This window comes from Leuciscus leuciscus, assembly GCF_965113295.1.
Source record: "Leuciscus leuciscus genome assembly, chromosome: 6".
Classification (NCBI taxonomy): domain Eukaryota; kingdom Metazoa; phylum Chordata; class Actinopteri; order Cypriniformes; family Leuciscidae; genus Leuciscus; species Leuciscus leuciscus.
In genome coordinates this window covers 30,258,652-30,281,849 of record NC_138730.1, presented here as the reverse complement: position 1 = coordinate 30,281,849, position 23,198 = coordinate 30,258,652, and the positions used below count along the sequence as shown (strand labels likewise).

At 39.9% G+C, this 23,198-nt stretch overlaps 1 protein-coding gene across 8 annotated transcripts in view; it reads right to left on the bottom strand.

Moving 5' to 3' along the window:
• Window positions 1–23,198, bottom strand: part of rnf220a (ring finger protein 220a) — a 127,475-nt gene that overhangs the window by 13,744 nt on the left and 90,533 nt on the right. For 2 of the 8 annotated variants that reach the window (XM_082172637.1, XM_082172640.1), the window contains exons 4-13: window positions 18,475–18,523; window positions 15,608–15,703; window positions 13,261–13,303; window positions 11,786–11,890; window positions 10,575–10,696; window positions 9,778–9,904; window positions 2,409–2,505; window positions 2,213–2,299; window positions 2,053–2,108; window positions 39–138 (exon numbers count right to left, since the gene is read on the bottom strand). In XM_082172637.1, the coding sequence (XP_082028763.1) occupies window positions 39–138; window positions 2,053–2,108; window positions 2,213–2,299; window positions 2,409–2,505; window positions 9,778–9,904; window positions 10,575–10,696; window positions 11,786–11,890; window positions 13,261–13,303; window positions 15,608–15,703; window positions 18,475–18,523 (882 nt within the window). Of the gene's footprint in view, window positions 1–38; window positions 139–2,052; window positions 2,109–2,212; window positions 2,300–2,408; window positions 2,506–9,777; window positions 9,905–10,574; window positions 10,697–11,785; window positions 11,891–13,260; window positions 13,304–13,453; window positions 13,681–15,607; window positions 15,704–18,474; window positions 18,524–23,198 lie in introns of those variants that run through there. The other 6 variants (XM_082172641.1, XM_082172643.1, XM_082172639.1 and 3 more) reach the window with 4 other exon arrangements.

The window sequence follows — 23,198 nt, the reverse complement described above, 5'->3', positions numbered from 1 at the left end:
CACACTGCCACTGCGGACAGGTGTGTGTTTGTACTCACTTCTCAATCTCACTGTTTTTACAGGTCCTCGGTGTAGAGGACGAAGATGAAGAACTGGGCTCCTGTTTGCTGCTCTCACCATTACTGGTCGACGGCATTTCTGCAAAAAATTGAGACAAACAGAGCATATATAATGAATGAGGGCCAACAAAAGCAACATTTCATTCATATCAATCCAACTCGAATATATAGAAAAAAAAGGTTCCTATACATCTTTTTAGTTAAGATTTTTAAAATAAAAATAATTTATAGAGACCGAACTTACACAGCAATTTCCAGTGGATTAAATATTTTAGAATATTATAATTTACCATTTTTTGTTTGTTTTTGAAAGCAGTTTCCTATGCTCACCATTTATTTGATAAATTTTTTTCTAAAATCATTACAATTTACATTTAACTGATTTAAAATGTTAAATCTGATATATATACATATACCCTTTCCCAAAAATTTGAATATCATGAAAAAGTTAATTTATTTCCATAATTCCATTCAAAACTTTAAACTTCCATAGATTATAGATTCAGGGCCCACAACTTAAACGATTTCAAGTATTTAGTTGTTTATTTGTACACAATTCCCACAAAAATTACATTACTGTGTGATTTCATGTAATATTGTAATTTTTTGAAATCCTGTTTTCGTGGGTTTTATGAGCTGGAAGCCCAAATTATGTACAAATAAAGAACTAAATACTTGAATTCGTTTAAGTTGTGGGCCCTGAATCTATAATCTATGGAAGTTTAACGTTTTGAATGGAATTATGGAAAGAAATAAACTTTTCCATGATATTCAAATTTTTTGGAAAGGGTCTATATATATATATATATATATATATATATTAGGGGTGGCACGGTACATGAAAAAACATCCGAACCGTTCGGTTCGCTTGTCTCGGTTCGGTGCGTGTGTGCGTCGCGCGGTTCGCACGGTTCGACGCATGCGCAATGTAGCCTTGTGCCCGTGCTACTGCTAATACAATGCTAAATCATAAATCAGACAAATGTAGAATAACATTACAATGTCCAGCAATCGATTTAAATAGTACACTGGGTTTACTTAGACATTTAATGAGATCAACTCCACTAGGCTATATGTTGTTTTTTTCACGTGAATAAATAGGCTACATAGATCGACTGTTCCACGTACCGGTATGTACTTTAATGGTCCAGTGGCAGAACTTGCCAAGCGTGTCAAAGGTTCTGAGTTCTAATCTGCACTCGTATATATTTTTCTTTTTCATCAAAACCGATTATGTTTATCAGCGGTTGTATATCAAGCAGGGACAGATTTGTATGAATTTTGTTTTGTGATTTCATCGGAACGAATAGAGTAGCCTAGAGTCTCCTCAACGGACTGAAGCGCGCGTCTGAGTGAAGAATGTGCGGCCGCTGCGGTGTGTGCGCGAGCCACGAGAACACTGTATCAGCGCCACTGATCGCAACGGCAACGAGCACTTTGATCACTTGATTAAAAAAAACACATTTCAGCGCTAGATTGCTTCTTATTTAACAAACGAACGAAACGAATACTTTGCTAGTTAACTGGAAATGTTTTATTTATTTGTATTGGTACATCCGTGCTGGGACATAATATCAACCCTGGCAAAAAGTGGTGACAAATAACTGTCCGACACAGCCCACGGGAAATGAGAAGCTGCGTTTTGCAAACACACCCCATTTATGAAATAAATTAATTAATAATTAGATAATTCAGCTATATATCATATGCTGAAGTAAATTTTTGGAGTGTTAAAGATTAAAAGAAAAAACAACAACAAGAACCGTACAGAACCGAAAACCGTGACCCTAAAACCGTGATACGAACCGAACCGTGGGTTTTGTGAACCGTGCCACCCCTAATATATATATATACACACACACACACACACACAAATCATTTTAATTTCCTTGACTTTTCCAGACCTGAAAATGCCAATTTTCAACTAGTCTGATATCTCCAGACTTTCCAACTGTGGAGAAAGAAAAGTACACCATAAAAAAGGCCAACTCACCATCACTGGCCCATTTGGAGAACTCAGGCGTTATTCTATTGGACGGCACACCACCACTACGGAAGAGAAACATAACTTTATTGTAAGGGCCAAGCCTACGGTTATTATTTGTCATTTTAAAGTCTGTGATGAATTGTCATCTCAGTGAAGGCCAGCTTACTTCAAAACGGCTCCACGCAGTGCCTCACGTTCTTTGGCCTCTCCCTGGTCCTCTCCAGAGCAAGGAATAATGTCTGCCTCAGTGTACCTGAAACCTTGAATTAAGGAACAACTGCATCTAATTTCAGTTACTGTTTCTGTGCACACTACACCACCACTGAAGAGCATGACGTCTCCTGGTGAATGAACAAGGATACTGGGCTTTGCCGTACTCCAGTGTGTCATCTCCATCTACATCCAGGTCTGCATCGCTGTCATGGCTCTCCTTCGTGCTACACATGGCAAAGCCTGTTCCTAAAAGAGGGAGGAGAGGAATAATAGTATTCAGAAAATGGAATTTCTGTCATATTCATTATGTTACTGGTGGTCTGGTGGGTTGGTGGAGATGGTGGTCTAGTGGGTTAAACCACTGAACTGGTAAATCGAAGGTTGCTGGTTCGATCCCAGCAGTCACCACCAGTGTGTCCTTGAGCAAGACACTTTACTCCACGTTGCTCCAGGGGGATTGTCCCTGTAATAAGTGCACTGTAAGTCGCTTTGGATAAAAGCATCTGCCAAATGCATAAATGTATATGTAAATGTTACAATACATCTCCTGTCACTAGCAACCATCTCCATCTGTAACTGACCCAATCCAGGTGAGTTTTGTCAAGGCAGAAAAACACCAATTAAGAAGGCCTGTTCTAGCTATTAGCAGGACCAGATTACAGCAGACAACCCAGGAACCTGGTGCTTTGGGCCCAGATGGAGGCATCAGAGACAGCCTGAATGGGAGTTGTGTCAGGTGCCTGTCAGGGTGTAGGTCCTGAGCACTGGGGCGTGCAGTCTGAGTGGCACTTCTATAAATCCAGTGATGAGCGCACAGACAAACTCCTGCTGCCGGCTGACTGGTTCCTTCAGTTCTGGTTAGGGACAGTTTGGATCGGCAGCAGCCTGAAGGGAGGGAGCAGCCCGCAGAGACCAGAGTCTGATTGAGCCGAGAAAGGCTGGAGCGGGCCAGGCCCCTCAGCAGCTGATGGAAGGATGTCAGGGCACCGCTGGAGAACAGGGTATGTCACGGATGAGGAGCTAAGGTAGGAAATGGAAGTGGTGAACAGTGCTTCCTCTCATTCCGCAAAGTGCTACGACACATGATGACTACTGCACAGTGTGGAGTGGATAACTACAACCTTCAGGGAGAGTGTAAGACACTGGCGAAGAAGAGGAGGACTGAAAGTGGATGTGGTGGCCGTGATCTGTCTCTCCTTCTCTCCGTAAAGGGATCCAAAAGAGGCAGAGTAGGGATAAAATGCATCACAAATGCTTGCCCCTTTTTACAATGTGCCGATGGTTTTTAATGATCAAATAAAAGGGACCTTTTAAGTTTTATTTGGTCCCTGTGACTGCAGAGGCATATGCGAACAATAGCTGAGCTACATAAATCCAAGCTGGTCGCACATAGAATCAGGGTTCTGATTGTACGTTACCACGGACAGTTGAACATTACTGTACATGTAACGCACATGTACATTACTGTCAACAATAACTTAAACTAAACATGGGTGTCTATTCATTTAACTTGCACTCGTGAGACTGTCTGTCCATTGATAACACACTAGAATTAATTTATTTATTGAGAAACATTGTAAATGTACTACTAAACATAATACTACAATTCAAAAGTTTTGGGTCAGTAGGATTTTTTTATGTTTTTGAAAGACGCCCCTTATGCTCACCAAAGCTGCATTTATTTGATCAAGAAATATAGTGAAAACCGTAATATTGTGAAATATTGTTACAATGTAAAATCACAATAATATATAATTAAAAAATGCCTCATTCATTCATTCATAACCGTTTTAGCATTAAGCAAAGCTTAACTTCCAGCAGCCATTACTCCCGTCTTTAGTCACACGATCCTTCAGAAATCATTCTAACATACTGATTTGGTGCCAAATAAACATTTATTATTATCAATGCTGAAAACATTTTTTCAGAAACCATGATACATTTTTTTAGGATTCTTTGATAAATAGAAAGATCAAAATAATAGCATTTATTTGAAATAATCATTTTTATTATATACATATATATAGTATTTAGGTAAGTGTAAGCTTTAATAAATTGTAGCACTGAAGTGAAAGAGGAAATATGTGCGACCACATTAAAACATGAACTGTGTATCCTGTGATCGACACGTCTCATTCTAGCCTGGAAATAGTTTCAGTGTTCTAAAGATAACCCTCCCACCCCTCTGACCCATCTGAAGTTGGGAAAAATGCACAGTCAGACAAAAATAAAAGATCATAATCTGTAAATGATGGTGAACATTTCATTAGTACATTGTTGACAAGCTGCAAAGAAAGCCAAACAGGATAGAGAAAAAAAAAAAACTAATAAACATTGGCCTGCCCACCATTAGTGGTCACCACAGAGGAAGATATGGCCATAAGCAGTCAAAAGAGGAAAAAAAACCAAAAAAACAATCACTGTTAATCTAATCAATTGATCAGCCTAAGGATCCTGGATAATGCTTCGCTAGAACCAGGGCAGGAAGGATGTTATGCAGCATTGATTGATTCATGGACAGGAAGAATGTCCACTTTGGTGCGGACACTGCCGAAACCCAGCCAGACTGAAACAAAGCAGGGCACACCTTCTCAGCCAAATACAACTTTAAAACAGCAGCCTGAATGGTGTATAACTACCCAAGCAGTGTTGTAAGTGTGTCTGACTGTGAAAGCTGGGGCTACAGTTAAGCGGTCTTGGCAGGCAATCTAATCTGTGCCGAAAAGGTCAGTGCCACTCTAACTGCCTCTCAGTCAAATTATGCACACCATCGCACTGCCTCTTTTGCCCAGCAGCGCCTGGGACGTAAGCTTACTCTTCTTCTTCACGACATACACTGGATGAATAAGAAAACTCTTCCTCTGCAATACTTCGCAAGATAATGTCCATTTGTAATGTGTCACATTCAAAGAAGACCGTATCCCTTTAAATGTTAAGTCGTCACATGCATAAAACACGTTTTTCCTTGTTGGGTCACATTTTACAAGCTGATTTACATATGCCATGATTGTTAAGCACTAATCTACATATGTCACTCGAGACAGGTGTCTCATGTCGTGGCTAAGTAAGGGGACGCAGAGATCCCACAGAAACAGGACATGAAACATGGCCTCTCCTCCACCACGTTGCCATGACATCTATCAGCCTTTCGCAGTATGTGTCGCAGGTCAGAGTTCATCCAATCAGAATGGCATTTACCATGTATGCCTGCCAGGGAGGGGGCTCAAAGTAGCCATCTCTCAAGGTTATTTACAAAGACGAGCGACTGGCCTCTGTTCTTCTTTCCTGACTGCACCGAATCTCTTCCATCTCTGCCTGTGACTGCCATCGCTATCTCTTTATCAGCACAACAGCCCTGCTAAGCCATGGACACAGGAGGCCGTACGGGCCTCCACCACAAACTGATCCTCTTCGATTTCTGTCTTCCTCTTGGTCTCTCTTTTCCCTTATCATGCTCTTTTTGTTCGGTTTAAAGCATTTCCTCTCTGCTTTTTTCCTGGGTCCTCAAAGAGGGAGAGGGGCTGGTGCTTCAGAGACGATAGCCCTCTTATCCCATTGAAGACCCCTTTCAAGCCCCCCACCCCCCTCAGACTAGCTCCCCCCGGGCTGGAGGGATTCTGCAATGCAGGCCGATTGAATGCTTGAGGACTTCAGCTGAGCTTTCAAGGCAAAAATCCACCTTCTGAGTATCCTGGGGGGAGCTTTCAAGTGGCCCCTGGGCCACGAGTCACTTCTCACCAGGTCCCCCCTCTATCGCCATTACACCGGTGCCTGTGCTGAAGATAAAGGGCTGGAGTGCTTCTGTACAGACACATGCAGAATTGATCTGGGCCACCGTCTGTCTAGCCAGGCGTTAGAGGAGCAACTCCGTTTCTTTTCTTAATCCACACAGCTTTGCAATCTGTTCTCTGCTTGGGATCGAACAGCCTTTCCATTTAAGAGTGCATAAGTTTACAAAAGACCACTGAGGGAGGAAACCAACTCCTTTTCTAAATATGAAAAGGACAGTGAGGGGGAAAACAGAGACGTTTTTGATAGGCATTCACTTAGCACTTCCTCTAAAGTGCCAACTCCACAAACTTAACCGAAGAAATAAACCCCTTTCAAAATAAGTGATCCAACATTGAGAAAGTTCTAAGATAAAAATCTGAAGTATGGAGGAATGACTGACACTTCCTCCCAAGTGTAAAAATAATCTGAGGAGGTAAATTATTTATGAACCAACTAGAATTCCCTGGAAAGTCTTTCAATGAGTGTGGCAGCACATCTAAAAGGGTCTTAGGGAGCGAGTGTGTATGTGATAGAGAACGTCCCAGGTGAGCAAAGTTAGGTTGGGAGCTATAATTGCATTCCTGCAGCGGGGGAAGCCCAGGGGTCAGCGGCCCATTTTTCCTCACACACATCTCTGTACTGGGTGAGTCGGGTCAATTGCACAGCTAAATGTGTTTTCCTTTGACTCCGTAAAGGCCGAGAAGGGCCTGGCAGAACTCACCTTGTCTGGACTACAGCTGCCTAGCCTATAAATGAACACACTTGAACAGGTTGATCTTGGGGTACATCGAGAATGAAATGAATGTACCCTCATTAAACAGTTTAAAGGTTATAGTAGGGCTGGGCGATATGGCTGAAAACTGTATCACGATATAAGTGTTTCATATCGGTCGATATCGATAATTATTGAATTTTTTTATAACATATTTAAAATAAGGACCAGTCCAGGAGACAAATATATTACATTTAAAGATTTTTTATTTTAAACTTAACCTACCTCTGATTATAATCCCATCAGTTAAAAAGGCAGAAATGTCAACACGACCATGGAAAACTCAAAAGTCTAAAATCACAATGAACACTTAACAATTATCTCTTAACATTAAGGTGCAAAATTAAAGAATACGTAAGAAATGCTTTATAAAGGGGTGGGCGATATGGCAAAAATATAATATTACGATTTCTTTTTATAAATTATATAAATCTATTTCTTTCTATTTTCTATAAATTATACATTGATACTTATTAAAGCTATTAATAAAGTTATTAGTCAAGAGCAGTGAGTGATTTTCTCTTTACATTTTGTTGTTTTATTAACATTAAAGGGATAGTTCTCCTAAAAATTCTAATTTTCATAATTTACTCTCTCACGTTGTTTTAAACTCGAATAAGTTTCTTTCTTCTGTTGAAAATAAAAGTTATTTGGAAGAATGTGGGTAACCAAACAGTTGATGTACCCCAGTGACTTCCATAGTATATTTTTCCTCCTATGGACGTCAATGGGGACCAGCTACTGTTTGGATACCCACATTCTTCAAAATATTAATATTAGAAAATATTAGAAGGCAATTAATACAGGTTTGGAACAACATTAGAGTGCGTAAATAATGAGATAATTTTTATTTTTGGGTGAACTATCCCTTTAAGGACAAGCGGCAGCGTGTTTACTATTACTACTGTCTCTTTAAGAGCTGCGCGCGACGCGTCTATTATACACGCATTTGACAAGCAGATTTTCTCTCAATTTTCTCAAGTTTGCTTTCACTTTAGACATATCCGACTAGTTTATGTAAACCTTGTGTGTATAACAGTATTAGCAAAATAAGACTCGAAAGATAACTTAGTATTCAGGCGCTGGTAGACAGGCTTTTAGTGCATGTGAGCTTCACATGTATGCGCTGAGAAACTAGCTAGAACAGCGCATAAGCACGCGAATAACAGAAAAACTGACGACGGTCTTGCATAATCTGCAGACGACATTGGTCTGACTACGGTCAGACTTTAAGTCAGGCGAGCTGACTTTTTCTGTTTTATCTAGTTACTAGAGAGTGAGTGCCTTTGTTCATGCAATCAAACTTGCTTTGCTGGTTTCTTCCAACGAAAAAAATAAATAAATAATTATCGAACGTTTTATCGAACGCATTTTTTATTGATATTGATAACGTGTCTATCGCGATACATATCGTTATCGTTTTATCGCCCAGCCCTAGGTTATAGTGATCTTTGACAGCTATTTGACAACCTTGTGTGTGCGTATGTATGCATGTATGTATGTATGTATGTATATATATATATATATATATATATAATAGGTGTGATTGGCAAAGGACAAAAAAGCAGGAAAATATACGGCGCACTTACCATGCGCATTTCTTTACGCACACACGCACGCGGCACACACGCGCAATGAATTGGAAACACTCGATCTGCGCTAGTGGACGCGCACAGTTATGAATGCCTGTGCAGCAATGTGAAACAACGGCAGAGCAAACGCAACTTCTACGGAAGACTATGTTTCGACTTTATTCTCGAAATGTTTAGACTTTAATCTCAAAATTCTTTTACGGATTTCTGTCTTTCTTTCTTTTTTCCGTTGCGCTTCAGGGCTTCCGTAGGCTATTCTGATCATGCTATGACATTTTCTCGTTGTGCAGCTGGCTCTAGAGGCAGTATTTTCTAACCATGTCGGGGGAGTTTTATGGGTATGCGTTTTAGAATTATGTCACTTGCCAGGTCACGTAAGGGCTAGACTACAGAATTTATTATACTTGTCAAAACGAAAATAGGAACTCCACTATGTCTCTCTTTACATTTATTTTGTCCCGTTGTCGGCTTCAGCTTAGAAAATAAATAGTTCGCCCCACACGTCCAAAATTCTTAGCACACTTTAGATAACCTTCTGCAACGAGTGCAGGCTCTTTAGTGGAGCTCTGCTTTGAATGAAGTTCCATCGTGACAAATGAATGGAGAGACATGAAGACATGAATCATAGGCACAAAAAACGTTGACAACGGTGAGCGGTCATTATGTGTACGAATACCCGACACGTGCTTTGAGCGCGACCCCAAAAAAAAAGAAAAAAAAAGTGGATTTGCATGATTTACGAGAGCATCATTTTCAGGTAGGAAAAGCCGGATTTCCGGATTTATCCGGAAGAATCACACCCCTGATTTTATATATATATATATATATATATAAATAAATAAATAAATAAATATTATATATAATATATACTCACACACAAATATATACACTACCATTCAAAAGTTTGTAGTCAGTATGATTTTTTTTTAAAGATCATTGTTACAAACATTTCTATTTCAAATAAGTTTCTGAAATGAATAAACAAAATTTGGTCACATCACCCACTCCTAAATGCTATTTATGTGATGGATAACATAATTAGCATATATACATAGAATGCATGATGATGATGAACAGCACTATTTATGGTTGTTTTCATAAATGGTAACAGGTATTTTATACTAGTGCTGTAATTGTGTGACCTGTGCTACAAAACTTTCAACATCTGTAGCACCAATGATTGTTCAGAAAAGTTAGTGTACAGCCCTGAAATATTAAGCTGTTTTCACAATTAAAATAAATAAGAAATGTTTCTTAAGCACCAAATCAGCATATTACAAAGATTTATTCTAAAATTATTTTAGTTTTAAATTTAAATATTTCACAATATTACAGTTTCTAGATACTATTTTCAAAAACATTAAAAAGCCAAAAAATGCTTACCTCTGAAACCACCTTCCAATAATGTAGTAGCTCGGACCCTCTTCTGTCCGCACCACTCGTACTCCTCAAACCGTGTTCCATTCTCTCCTTCAACATCCGCGGAATCCTCTTCTGTTGTGCCTTCCCTCTGAGAGAACAAAACCACTTATCAAAAATGTACCAACACACTTCAATCGGTCCACTCAATATAAAAAGACAAAACCACAAAGTGTGACTACATCAGAGGAAATCAAAGTAGCGCTTTCAAATCCACTAACTTCTAATGATGTCTAATTTTAGGAGCTATCAAACCACATGCAACAGAACACCCGAATCCAACCACCAAGAGTACATTAGTATCATAAGAACTACTGGATTAGATGGGTTAAGAGGAACCTGCTATATAATATAAAGGGCGAGTGCTGCATCCTGAACCACTAAAATGGCTAAAAAGGGAAGCCAGTCAGACTGTGTGAACAACATTTTCCATTGAGCCGCTTTATAAACTCAAAGGCTAAGGACAATAATGTAGAATATCTCTAAAGTAGGTTCAGGACGCCGAAACTGCCAACTAAATCTGCTAAAGTGGTGGAAGAGAAAGAGGAGGAGGAGGAGGAGGAACGCTTCAGGAAAAGGCTAATCCTTCAACTCTTCCCTGGACATCCATGTAGTAGTACAACATGATAGTAGTCATAAGAAACTAAGTGATCATGTGCATGTGTTTTGTCAGATGCTGATGTCCAGGGAAAGGTGAGGGCAGAAAGGCCAAAGCTTCTAGAGGAGGTTGGAGGCCCAGATCACTGGGTTTATGAAGCTACCTTGAACAGACATTGTTCCACATGCCTACTCATTTCCTCCTCTGTCCCTGCCAGCGGGGCGCTGCACAGTGGACATACCTGTCCATCCTCGGGCTTCCGGCGCTTCATTTTTCCAATCCGGGCTGCAGCACAAGAGAAGAGAGAGACACCATGTGATAAATCAATGGAGCAAAGTGACCATAATAAATACCACAAAAATAATCCATATTGGCACTGAGCTGTGGAAAAGGTGATGATAAAATAAACACGAATACTACAAAAATCCCCAAAGAAATGTTTCACTTAAATTCAAATTTTTGGGTTTTCTACTGATAAATATGTATTTACATAAAATCTTTAATTAAATATTAAATTAATATATATTTAATTGAAATGACTATATATTTGTATTGTATTTGACTAAATGTATAGATTTTTTTACATTAAAACCTGGGAACAACAACAGCTAATGTGGCTGACCAAGGACATCACTGGATACACAGAGTCGAGACGAAAAAAAAAAAAAGAGCATTCAAAAAGAGCGAGCAGCATTAAGCCCACACAGATCAGGATCCTTTACAGACTTAGCTCAAGGCTAGTAGGCATCTCTAGCCACAGATTTTACTGAGGGAAGAAAGATGGGTTGCAAAACATGACAGTGACGTGACAGGGCTCAGAGGTGAACTCTGTCCATTAGACCTTTGCACCCAGACACCAATTCCTCCTGGTTACATCGGTGATGAGCACGAAACGGCCAGGGCTTGGATCTCTCGGGGTGTCTCGCTCTACCCCCTCCCCTCCCCAAGCACATAATTAGAAATTTAACACAGCAGAACAGCGCCTATTGCGCCGTAAGTCTCTGTCGCTTTTTCTTAACTGCAAATGGCGTGTGGGGACATTAATTTTTAGGTGGCTGTGATTGCGAATGGGGCCGAGGGGGACTGGAGGAGGAGAGGCGAGAGCTTCTGCCATTACCTCCGGGAGAGGGAGAAGAGAGAGAAGCACCGGCCACGTTGACGGTAATGTGGGGGAGACGGGCGTCATTAAATAGCAAGGAAAAAGGCAGATTAATTAGGCACGGCAGGAGTTTTTCCAGCCGGCCCCTCACTCTGAAATCACAGTGTCTCAGATGAGAGGTGATGTACATTAATACGGGATCGGGTTTAAACAAAGGCAGCCCCATTTACCCTTACGGTGCCTGCGGCTGCGATAAAGGGGGGAGGGGGTCTTACCATGCCGCAGGCAGCAAGGGGCTAGGGGCACTCCTCTGGGCACTGGGATTGGGGGGCTTTTGAAACTTTCCTTGGCGTAGCGCCTGCACCAGCAGAGGTCATCGACTGTTGACACATGAAAAAACCAAGAGTTAAGGAGATTCTCTGCTTGGGCAGGCGCTACAGTCAAGGGAAGTGCAAAAACAGGTGGCCACAACTGACTACAAACTATACTAACTAGTTATGTCAATTTACATAAATTCCTATAATCTATCTTTGTTTAAATTAACAATCAATTAATCGTTAACCTCTTAAATCCGAAGCGGGGCGGGGGTTACTAATATTACTTAACCACCTGCTTAACCAACACAAAGTAGGTGTCGTTTTAAATCTTCGAAGCTTAGCGTAGCAGTGAATATAAGGAATATGACTATCACTAAACAAGTGCTTTTAAATTGGCTGACATATGAAGTGAAAAACAAACATTCACGTCATTTAGCTTAGGCTTATAGAAATCACTCAATCGTCCGCTATATGGCATGGATGCTGAGGTTGACATGGATGTCAAGCTTCTGGCAAGGCCACATAACAGACACCAGTGCTGATGAGCATTTGGCTAATGTACCCTGAGAGGTGAGGAGCTCCTTATCCGTACCAGACGGTTACTGACACCCAGAATAACAACTGGCCTCAGGTCAGAGAGCTCCCAGCTCACACCAACCCTCCTCACGGGTGCAGCAGATCCATCACACCCACCGACTAATGACTATGCTTTTGGGGTTTAGGTAACCATACAAAATGACTAGACTCACTGTGATCAGTTTATAACAGCAAGATGAGTCTTCAGAGCATGTAATGTTTCATGTAATGCACACTGAGCAGAATGTCATGTAAATGCCTCAAAACCGTATAATTTTTTCAGGAAAAGGTTATAAACGGTCTAACCAAAATACTAATACTCCAATTTTGCTCTTTGACATTTTCTTGTGTTGTCAGGTATTTATAATGAGCTGATTTTGACAGTGTTATCAGCGTTTTGTTGTACACATAGACACATTAATCATACTTCTTGTTTTAAATGATGACAAGACTGATCTTCAAATATTAAATGAAACAAATAAGACTATTATTTTCATCAAAAAATTACTGCATGTAATCAGACTCCAGAAGTAAATGCTGCACTGTTAATTAAACTCATTTAAATATTACAGTTTAATGTTGTTGACTTAATATTGCAACTTTTCATTAATGCCAAAATAATAATAATTATACATCAATAATAGTAATAATAATATAGAATAATAATAAAACATCAAATAAGAGACTGCTGGGTAAAGGAAGTTTTCCATATATTAACAGCAATTTTATACTGATATAAAGTATTAAAACATTAAATGGATGATAACTACGTTTTAAAAAGCATATGGCACTGACAAACAGTCATAGTACACATAAACAGTGAAAATTCTCTTGTTGCAGGGTGAAAATATACATACCATTCAATCGTGTTTGCCTGTTAGCTCGCACTCGTAAAAATGTCTGCAGGTGAAAAAAGAGAACAGGGAAAAATCTGTCATTCATTAAAGTGTATTTATAATTTATTTACGAGGACTTTAATGATCCGCGTATAACTAGATTGCGCTGGATTCTGCAGCACATCTCTGATGTCTTGATGTAAACAAAACCTACTTCTCTCTTGCCATTGCTCTGCAACTCCTCTTCCATGGCAAACGCCACAACCCCCCCAAACTCATTTGGCTTACTTAAGCATGAAGCCTGGATAACTCTTCTTCAAAACGCCGATAAGAAACTCAATAATGAATTTACGAAGGATGAATACGGATTGAAAATGTTAGGCTCACTAGAGCAGTTCGTTTCAGCGCGCCATCGCCGCCATACTGCTACCGGTCATGTGACCGTCACGTCAGAGTCAAAAGTTGCAACTGGTGCAGTTCCGTCTTTCGCCACTGGGGCGCAGCAGTATTTAAATGACATATGATCTGTGCTGTTCATTTAAGTCTCAACAAACTCTCCTGGCTTGAAATCTAACCCGCAATCACTTCAATAATAAAAAAAAAAGGTATTTTTTGAGAAATTACAGGAATGTGAGATGAATAATATTTAAATAACCTTTTCTCTTTTGAGCTTTGTACTACTACAATTGTAATTTTCTTGTAAGATATGAAACCTGTGTAACTGTGATTGAGGCTATTCTTTATTTTGTGTTAGAAAAATACATTGAAGAAAAATTCTGAAAAGATTGCATAGAATCTGACAAAACTACTCAAGTATAGCCTAATATATATTATTTTTAAGTTATGAGAATATTGAACAAAATTCTTTAAAGTTAGTGCTAACATTTGAACCTTTCAAAAACCACTCATTGATTATTTGATATTTAAATGCATTTTCCATTTTTTTAGAATAACTTTAATATAAGCACAGGTCCATTTAGGACCTCATTAACATCACCCAGTCATCATAAGCCCCATTACAGAATTAGCATTCTGCTGACCACAGCAGGCCAGACGTGGGTATGTTGGGAACAGGTTCAAACTGCCCTAACATTCGGCTCATGTACAGCATAATGTATATAGGCAGAAGGCCATTCAGGCATTGCTGTTGAAAGTCAGTCTATTTTATGATGATATTCTATGTTAATGGTCCTATGTGTCCACACCAGACAGATAAGGTTACAAAAGAAGATCATGAATTTTAGGGAAAATGCATCATTAGCATGAGGTGATTTGTGCAGTTTCATTAATGAGAAGTTCTACAAAACTCCTTCCTTTAAAGTGTCATTATGTTTTTTTAAGCCTCTTGACAATCATATTTTCACAATTGCATATCGGTAATTACTTTTAGTTTTGTAATGTTAGAGGCAAATTCGAAGACTTATCAGGACCATGCAGGAGGGCCTTCTTTTAGCTAATGTGCAAAGATCTGTCCGGATATTGTTTTAATTGAGAAATGCTCTCACTTCTAGGGTTGAGGGACAGATAGAGACGCAGAGCAAAATGTCCCACAGAGCCACAGCTCCAGGGGGAAAGCAGGAAGAAAACAAACATGTCAAGGACACTGGAGCACAGAGATGATATCCGGGGCTTGGGGCAGCATAGATTAGCCCAGGGTTAAACTATGGATGATTACATATCAGAACAGAACACACATTACAACCTGAGTAAACCTGAGGCTGGAGATTAGCAGAAAAAATCTCAGCCTGTATTAATACGTCCAGCAGTCAGATCCAGTCTGGGATAAGATGGAGGATATTGTGGAGGAGAAAAACTGGATTCACATATACACATTATTCTATAGACTATACTTTTTTTGCTGTTACTTGACATGTTTTAACATCTTTTCATTTTCAAAGAGAAATTTACTTTAATTCATAAATGTGTGTTGTTTCCCTTATGCTTACCATCATTTGTGGCCAAATTTTTATGTTTAATACATACAGTTATTGTTCAACTGAACTGTAAAGCCAAAATAAATTCATATGGGATGTCCTTCAAAACCATTAGTTTTGAACCAATAGCCATTTACTACAATGTAATGTAATAACAAGACATACAGTAAAAATTCTGCAAGTTTATGCAACACTTCTGAAATGGTTATTTATGTCTTCACATCCTGTTGACAAAAATCAAGGTTCACAGTGTAACATCTTGGGTAAAGCACCAACTTTTAGCGACATGGTGCCTAGATTTCATTCAATTTAAAACTCCCACACAGCAAGACAGGGTTTCAGCGGTCTGTTTGTTTGTGGAGTGTCAGAACTGCACAGTCTGTCAGTCTGCACATGTGACAGACTCTCTCTCTTTCTGAGGTTTGCAGTCTCACCTGGTATCTGTCAGAATGGTGAGCTTCATCAGAGGAGAGCGGGGACACAACTGGAGACTCGCCCTCACGTTTGATGTGCACTGACAACAGGAGAGACTAGCAAGACGGAGAGAAACACAAAAACCAAGAGAAAGAGGTGAGCAGCCATCCGCTAGACAAACGTGTCATCCACAGAACTGATGGTGCTGTAGCTGGTAAAAAAAGAATAAAAAATACACGCAAGAACTCCAAAACCGGTGTGTTGAAACAATGTGATTGATGTGAACAAATGTTGACAGATAACCATTAACTGCCATTTCGGCTTCAAACTGTGTGTGTTGACAGGACATCAATGTTTAGAGTAATGGATGCTTCGACAGAGGAATAGAGAAAAAGCAGGACACCAGACGGCATGACAGTACACTTTGATCACCTATAAACGTGCCGAGACGTAACAGGCCTGTCCTTCTGAAAACCTAATTGACTTAATTTCTCAAATGACTGAGGAAAGGGGGAAGGGGAAATACTGCTTATACTTTCCCGAGAGTCTTGATCTCCGTCCTGCTTTTATGAGGCGGCTATAAAATATTTGTATTTACAATCTGCTCTGATTAATCAGAGTGAGAGGAGGTGTAGCTGCTTTAATGGCTGACAACTGTAATCTAATATTAATATGTGAAAAATGGCAGCCTTTCTCTTTGGGGACAGTAAATTAGACATTATGAATGGCTCCTTATGCTTTTGAATCGCAAGGTCAGGAAACAATTTATTTGTGATCTCAAAACCTTTGGAGCTCAGGGAATACGGAGTGTGCCAAAGAGAAAGCATTTGTGCTAAGTGTTTACAAGGGTCTACTGTATAGCGTATGCGATGTTTAACTGTTTCGTTGTCCAGTGAAAATGAATAACAAATGAACGGCTAGTTCAGTGCAGGTAATCTGACTTGAAGCAATAATGTTATAATGAATAAAATTGTCAAAATATAATGTAATGTAACAATAAAGGTTATACACTACTGTTCAAAAGTTTGGGTTTGGTAAGATTAAAAAAATTTTTTTTTTGAAAGTCTTATATGCTCACAAAGGCTACATTTATTTGATCAAAATACAGTAAAAATATGGAAATTTTAGCATCATTACATCAGTCTTCGTTGTCATGATCCTTCATAAATCATGCTGATTTGGTGCTCAAGAAACATGTTGAAAACAGTTGTACTGCTTAATATTTTTGTTATTTGATGGAAAGAAAGTTTTGTACTAATTTCTTCTTCTAAAAAAAAAAAAAAAAAAAAAAATTCTTAACCTAAACTTTTGAAAGGTAGTGTACCATTCATAAATATTTTTTTGCTTAAAGATTTACGTTGAATAAATATAGCACAAAATACTTTATAATTATAATGTTTAGCTAACTATACTAGTGCCACCAAGTTACAATAAAATTTGTACCTAATCATTTAGAAGATGTTTAAATTCCTTTTAAATAGCTCAAATTCCTGTAAAATACCTGAAAGTCATTATTTAATGTGTAGCAACAGCAGTAGCAGTGCTGCAGATGTAAGCATGGTAACTGTGCCGCCTACCACCGTTGGCCTTCGCCCCATTGGATTAGGAGCAGCACAGACTGGCATGGAGTCGCTATGGCAATGGCGGCTTGAGAGAGGTGTGAAGACGGGCCAACTCGGCCCGGGGTTAATCCCCTTTAGAACTAGCGAGCTGGGCCTGATCTGCCTGCTTACCGTCTTTTAAAGGAAAAGCATGGACCCCTCCACCATCCCAGCTAGCCTCTTCATTTTCCACACACTCCTACGGAATACTAAGTGTGCGCTATAGAATGCTCAGTCACGCCTCACATGGCCTGTTCTCTAACCCGCTCCCATGTCTTCTGGCTCCCATGCTTTTTCCATACTCTGCAACTGTGGGTCCGAATCAAAGGGTTTGCCCTCTGGAACGAGGGACAATCATACGAAGATGGTACGTTTATTATCACCATTCTTGTTGAACTGTTCATTTCTTCACCAAGAAATATGCATTTATTCGGGGACAAAGTAAAAATATCTCAAACCGTCAACAGAATGTCTTTATTGAATGTGACGTTGGCATTTCTGATTTGCAAAGGTTCATGGCAACATAAAATCTGTAAATTGAATGTGAAATGCCTGACGTGTCGCAATACTCTCCACTGACAATGTCATACCATCCTGTAATTTGTACTTCTTCAAAGTTATGGCATATTCATGCTTAAAGGGATAGTTCACCCAAAAATGACAATTCTTTCATGATTTACTCATACACCCTTACTTGTATGACTTTCTTTCTTTTGTGGATATTTTGAAGAGTGTTTAAATTATTTTGGTCCAAAAGAACAAAGGACCCCATTGACTCATTGTAAGAAAAAAAGAAAAAAACGCAACATTTGAAAAATATCTTTGAGGGCAAGATGAGAGTGAGTAAATGATGACAGAATTTTCATTTGTGGGTGAACTATCCATTTAACATCCTTGTGGGAAATGAAATACAACTGTTTATAGCGCATTAAAACTCTCTAGTGAATCTTGTGGTGATTGCACTACATAATTCAATTGATGTGGATGGAAATTTAATTAGGGAAATACGCTTGGCCTCTTCCTCCTTTTAAGACAATGAGACCATTGGTATCATTTTCCATGTCCAGGTCTTTTGAATAAGCAGTCAGGAAACATAGAAAGCTGTAAGTAAATTACTGCAGGAAATAAAGCCAGAAGTTTGCGGCCACTCTATTTTATCCAGTAGTTACACAAGACTCCTTTAACATCTTTATCTAGGAAACAGAGCTCTAATTGCCATTAATTGTGGCTGAGCCTATCAGTGAGCATAATGATTTAAAATGGCTCCATGGTGGTGGCCATCTTACCTTCGGTGTGCCTGGAGCCGCATTGATGTCCTTGTGTGATGGGTTCTTGCTGTCGGGGGGAAAAAGACACTGTGAGAGATGGCTATAACCAATAAAATGCTTCAGATGGCTATAACCAACACCATGTGATCAAAATTGAGGAAACCATATGTAAAATTTTGGAATCAGCCATACAAAAAGAAACACTTTTTGACCACTCTTCTGAATATCAAGATCAATGTCTCAATGTCTAGGTGCTTTCGGCCCTGCATCTAATCGATGAGACTTGACTTGACACAAAATGGCCATTGAGGAGGACAAGTTCACAGTTGACGTGCTCTGATGTTAATTTCAATGTAATGTGATGTGCGAGAGCAACTTGTTGGAATGATGGCTGATCTATTTTGATCATGTGTCACAGCACTGGCTATATCACCTTTTGACTGAACAGAAACTGCAATCTGTCATTTCGAAAAGATGTAACTTTTGTCCCCTAAGGAACCGGACCACATGTGTCTCCTCCATCAACACTCACTTTAGCTCAGTCACGTTGAGCGCTCCCCTGTTGGCCTCACTTAGGACCCGAATGGGCCTTCAAAAGGACAGCTGAGACAAAAGAGAACAAAGCCACACAAATCACACTTTTAATCATCTGGAGATGGAAAACGGGGGGAAAAAAAATCGAGAGCAGTTTCAAACCCATCCTCTATGCCACTCAATCCAGGCAGCCCTGGGTCATGCTGTATTTGAAACAATTACTGTCCAAAAGTACGACTGCTAAGCAGATTTGGGTTATAATTTTTTTATTGAAGTAATCATTCTCATGGATGCTTCCATCCAGACCTGATCCCCCCCCACCGCAACCCTCCCGCAGTTAGACTAAGGCAGAGGGAAATAAATGATTTTGCGGTTATTTGATTTGTCAGTGAAACGCCTTGGGCACTTAGGACTTTGAAATATGTTGAGGACAATGCACTGGCTTGTAAACATTGTATTAAAGAGGAAGAGAATGGCAGAGAGAGAGAAAAAAGGGTGGGGGGCGACTCCTTCTCGAGTCTGGCGGGTGGATTGTACATTGAATCTTTGCCTTGTGGACATTGTGGATTGAGGATGACTGATTGGAAGGCAGGAATTATTAAACGGGGCGGCTAAAGCATCCACCGACAATAGGGAAAGACATATCAAATCGGATTCCTCTCTGAAACATTAATATCTGTCCTGCCATCTCTCTTTTCTCTGCTTTCTTTTTTGTCTCTTTTTTTCACTGTCTGCCTGTTTTCCTTGTCTGTCATTCTAGCTGAATCTCGTTTAGAGCCCCATAGATTGGTCACTGCTGGGTGTTTATAAAGCAGCGTGATGACGACCTGAGAAACAATGACAGGGTAACATCACCCTTGTCATGTTCGTTTTAAATGATGCATTCACACCCAGAGAGATGCTTGCACTGAAACTGAATCAGCCTGCGCCCTAAACTGAAAGTCTGATCCAGCGGACGAACTTGTCACTGGACAAAAGAAATGGAGAAAGAGCAAAACAGAACATGGATCCTGTTTGTGTTTATTTAGATTTGAAAAAGACTTGCAGTTCCTGCTTTGACAGATGGAGTTACAGTACAGTGTGTGGACTGGATAAAGAGGCTCAAATGTAATAAATGACAGGTGAAGGCAGGGTTTGGTGTTTTGCCCCGCCTCTACACTCAGGTAATAAGCCTGAAGCCCGCCTTTTCTGCAGTCAGCATGATTGATCTGACAGCCAGGGGAGAAAAGAAAGAGAAGGGGACAGAGAGAAAAGATGAGACAGAGGAGAAGAAAGAGACAACACAAATCAGGAACCAGGCCTTGAGAGGGGATAAATTGCCCCATCGGTGGCAGTGCGCTGTTTGCAAGATAATAAACAGACTCCTCGGCATCATAAATCCGCCCAGCGTGGCACGGTGAATCTCGGTGACCTCACACATCTCCTCATGTCAAAAAAATAACACTAAGATACACTTCATACCCCGTAGCGCTCTAAATGCCCCCTCTGCACTCATTGTACGCCCTAGTATCTCAAAACGGTAGTGGGACATGCAGGGAAGAACAATGGCAGAAAAACACTCTTCACTACATTAGAGATGCCACACAGGACCTGAACTATAGTACCTGAGGGATATCATGTAATGGTAGGTACTGTATATGTAGCACACACAAGTTAATTTAAGGCTTGTGTGCAGACAATAATGCATAAATCATGATGGATTTTTGCAGTGAAAATACTGGCATTTTAAACGGAACCATCATGTAAGTGTTGTGCAAGTGATCTTCAGGCAAGATTCTGTGTACTCAAATGAAACAAAAACTGTGTTAATTTGAAATGCTACTCTTTAAGGTAGAGGGTTTCAAACTTTTTGATGACAAGGATCCAAAAATAGGATGATCCCTTTGCAAAGGAACTGTGTGAGGAAAATTTGTGTAAGTGTAATATTACAAATTAAATCATTACCATTTATCTTGACATTATACTAAATAAAAAAAGGAATTATTAAAATATCTACAATAGTATTTTAAAATAATTATTACTAATTAAAAATGATTTCTATTGTCTTTTTAACTATAAATATTGGTCCAAAGTAAATAAAAAAATACACTTTCTTAGGATACGTATTAATGTCTCCCTATATAGTGTATGTATTACTTCATGAATTTCCCAAATTTAGTTTAAAATTGTTCACTGTGTGCACCTGACTTCCCCAAAAACGCCACAATCCAGACAAACCAAGCTTTCCCATTCCCTTCTTGCAGCCAAATTCAGCTAGACTGAGAAGAGAGAGGGAGCGAAAGAAACGAAGAAACGGAGAAAGAGCAAAAGAGAACATGGATCCTGTTTGTGTTCATTTAGATTTGAAAAAGATTTGCAGTTCCTGCTTTGACAGATGGAGTTACAGTACAGTGTGTGGACTGGCTAAAGAGGCTCAAATGTAATAAATGACAGGCAAAAACGCCACAATCCGGACAAACCGAGCTTTCCCATTCCCCTCTTGCAGCCAAATTCAGCTAGACAGAGAAGAGAGAGGGAGCGAGAGAGAGGGAGCTGGTGAAAATTGAATAAATGCCAGTCGACAGTTGGGGGGTTGTAAGCTGGAGATAAAGATTGCTTTTCGTGTCGTTTGCCACCCGGATCTCCCTCGCTCCGCTGGAGGCAAATTGATTACGTGGAGAGGTTGGGAAAGGGTGGGGGAATATGTAGATTGCTGTGGCCCTCAGAGCAGGCAGACGGGTAAAGGGCATGATGGATTTCCATTTCCATACATGAAGAGCGGAGGACGAGTCAGGAGAAGGGGCACGGCGATACGGCCACAGGGGAGGGAGAGAGAGAGGAGTACGGCGGCGGGTTCCAATCTCACACACACTCACCCGCATCCACTCAGACATCTGCCTAATGCTACATCTTAAATAGCTTTCCCCATTTTACATGCACTCAAGTCTCATTTGGTGCAGAATGAAACGCTATCATTAAAGGGAGATTTACTACAAATTGCCACAAATTCGCCATGTCACTTCCAATGATCTGTGTGTGCTAGCATGTGTTGAGCGAAGCTCCGCCTGGGAGGAAGTATACAGGGAAGGAGGACGGCAGCAGTTACCCAGAGTTCCAGACTGATTGAAAGAGAACCAACAAAGCAATACTGTGACTGCGCTGTCTATCTCAGGATTGCCTTTATTTTGTCCAATAATGTGGATGCAAATGTTGTAGATTAACAAAAATAGGATCATTTCAAGTTCACTGAAGATTTATAGAAAAGATATCAACAACATTTGTAATATGAACCATGGTAAAAATTCCCATGATGAGCAACACCATGATCTAACCAGATACTATGATATAAAGTTTTCTATTTTTATCATTGCTTGTTTTATTTTATTGTCAAGATGTACTTTCTTCAGCAGAACACAAAATAATCTATTTTGAAGAATGTTTTAACTGTTTTGTCCATTTTTATGAAAGTCAGTGGGGACCAAAACAATTTTGGACACCATTACATTTCACTGTTTCACCATTTTTCAAGAATATCTTCAAAATGCATACAAAACATGATGGTGAACAAATTATGACACTATCCCTGCCTAATGATTGGCTGTGATTTAGATAAATTGCTCGGCAAAGATAATATAACAGTATGTTTAGAACAAGGTGTAACAGAATATTATCAAACTAGTGAATATTCTCTTAGTTAATTCTGTATTCTAATAATTTTACTCACCTAAATCTCATTTAGTCCATCTCTCTCCTTCTCTATATCCTAAATCAGTATTTAAGTGATTGCACTGCCTATAGCCCAGGAAAATAACTCTCTTGGCTATAAGCAGGGGTTAAAAGGAGTGCAGGAAAGGCTAAATCACGGGCCTGTAATGTCGAGCGGCATCCAACCCTGACAGACCGGGAGCAATGATGCAATTTCCTTAAATAACCACCACCATCAAACAGGCAGAGGCGACCGAGGCCCAGAGCCATGTCAGTGTCCACAGTCACTACCCGCAGGGGAGGGCGGCCCACTGCCCTTTATTAATTATTAAAAGATAACTCCTCACCGCCGTGTGATGGATAACACTCGTGCAGGAAAGACATCCTGCTGAGAATTAATATCTCCCTCTCTCTTTCTCCCTGTGTCCCCGTTTGAAGCCCAGCAGCATAATCTATTAAAAACGAAAAGGGGGATACGATTCGCAGCATGAGGTCTATGACATGCCTGTGACCTATAGATTCAA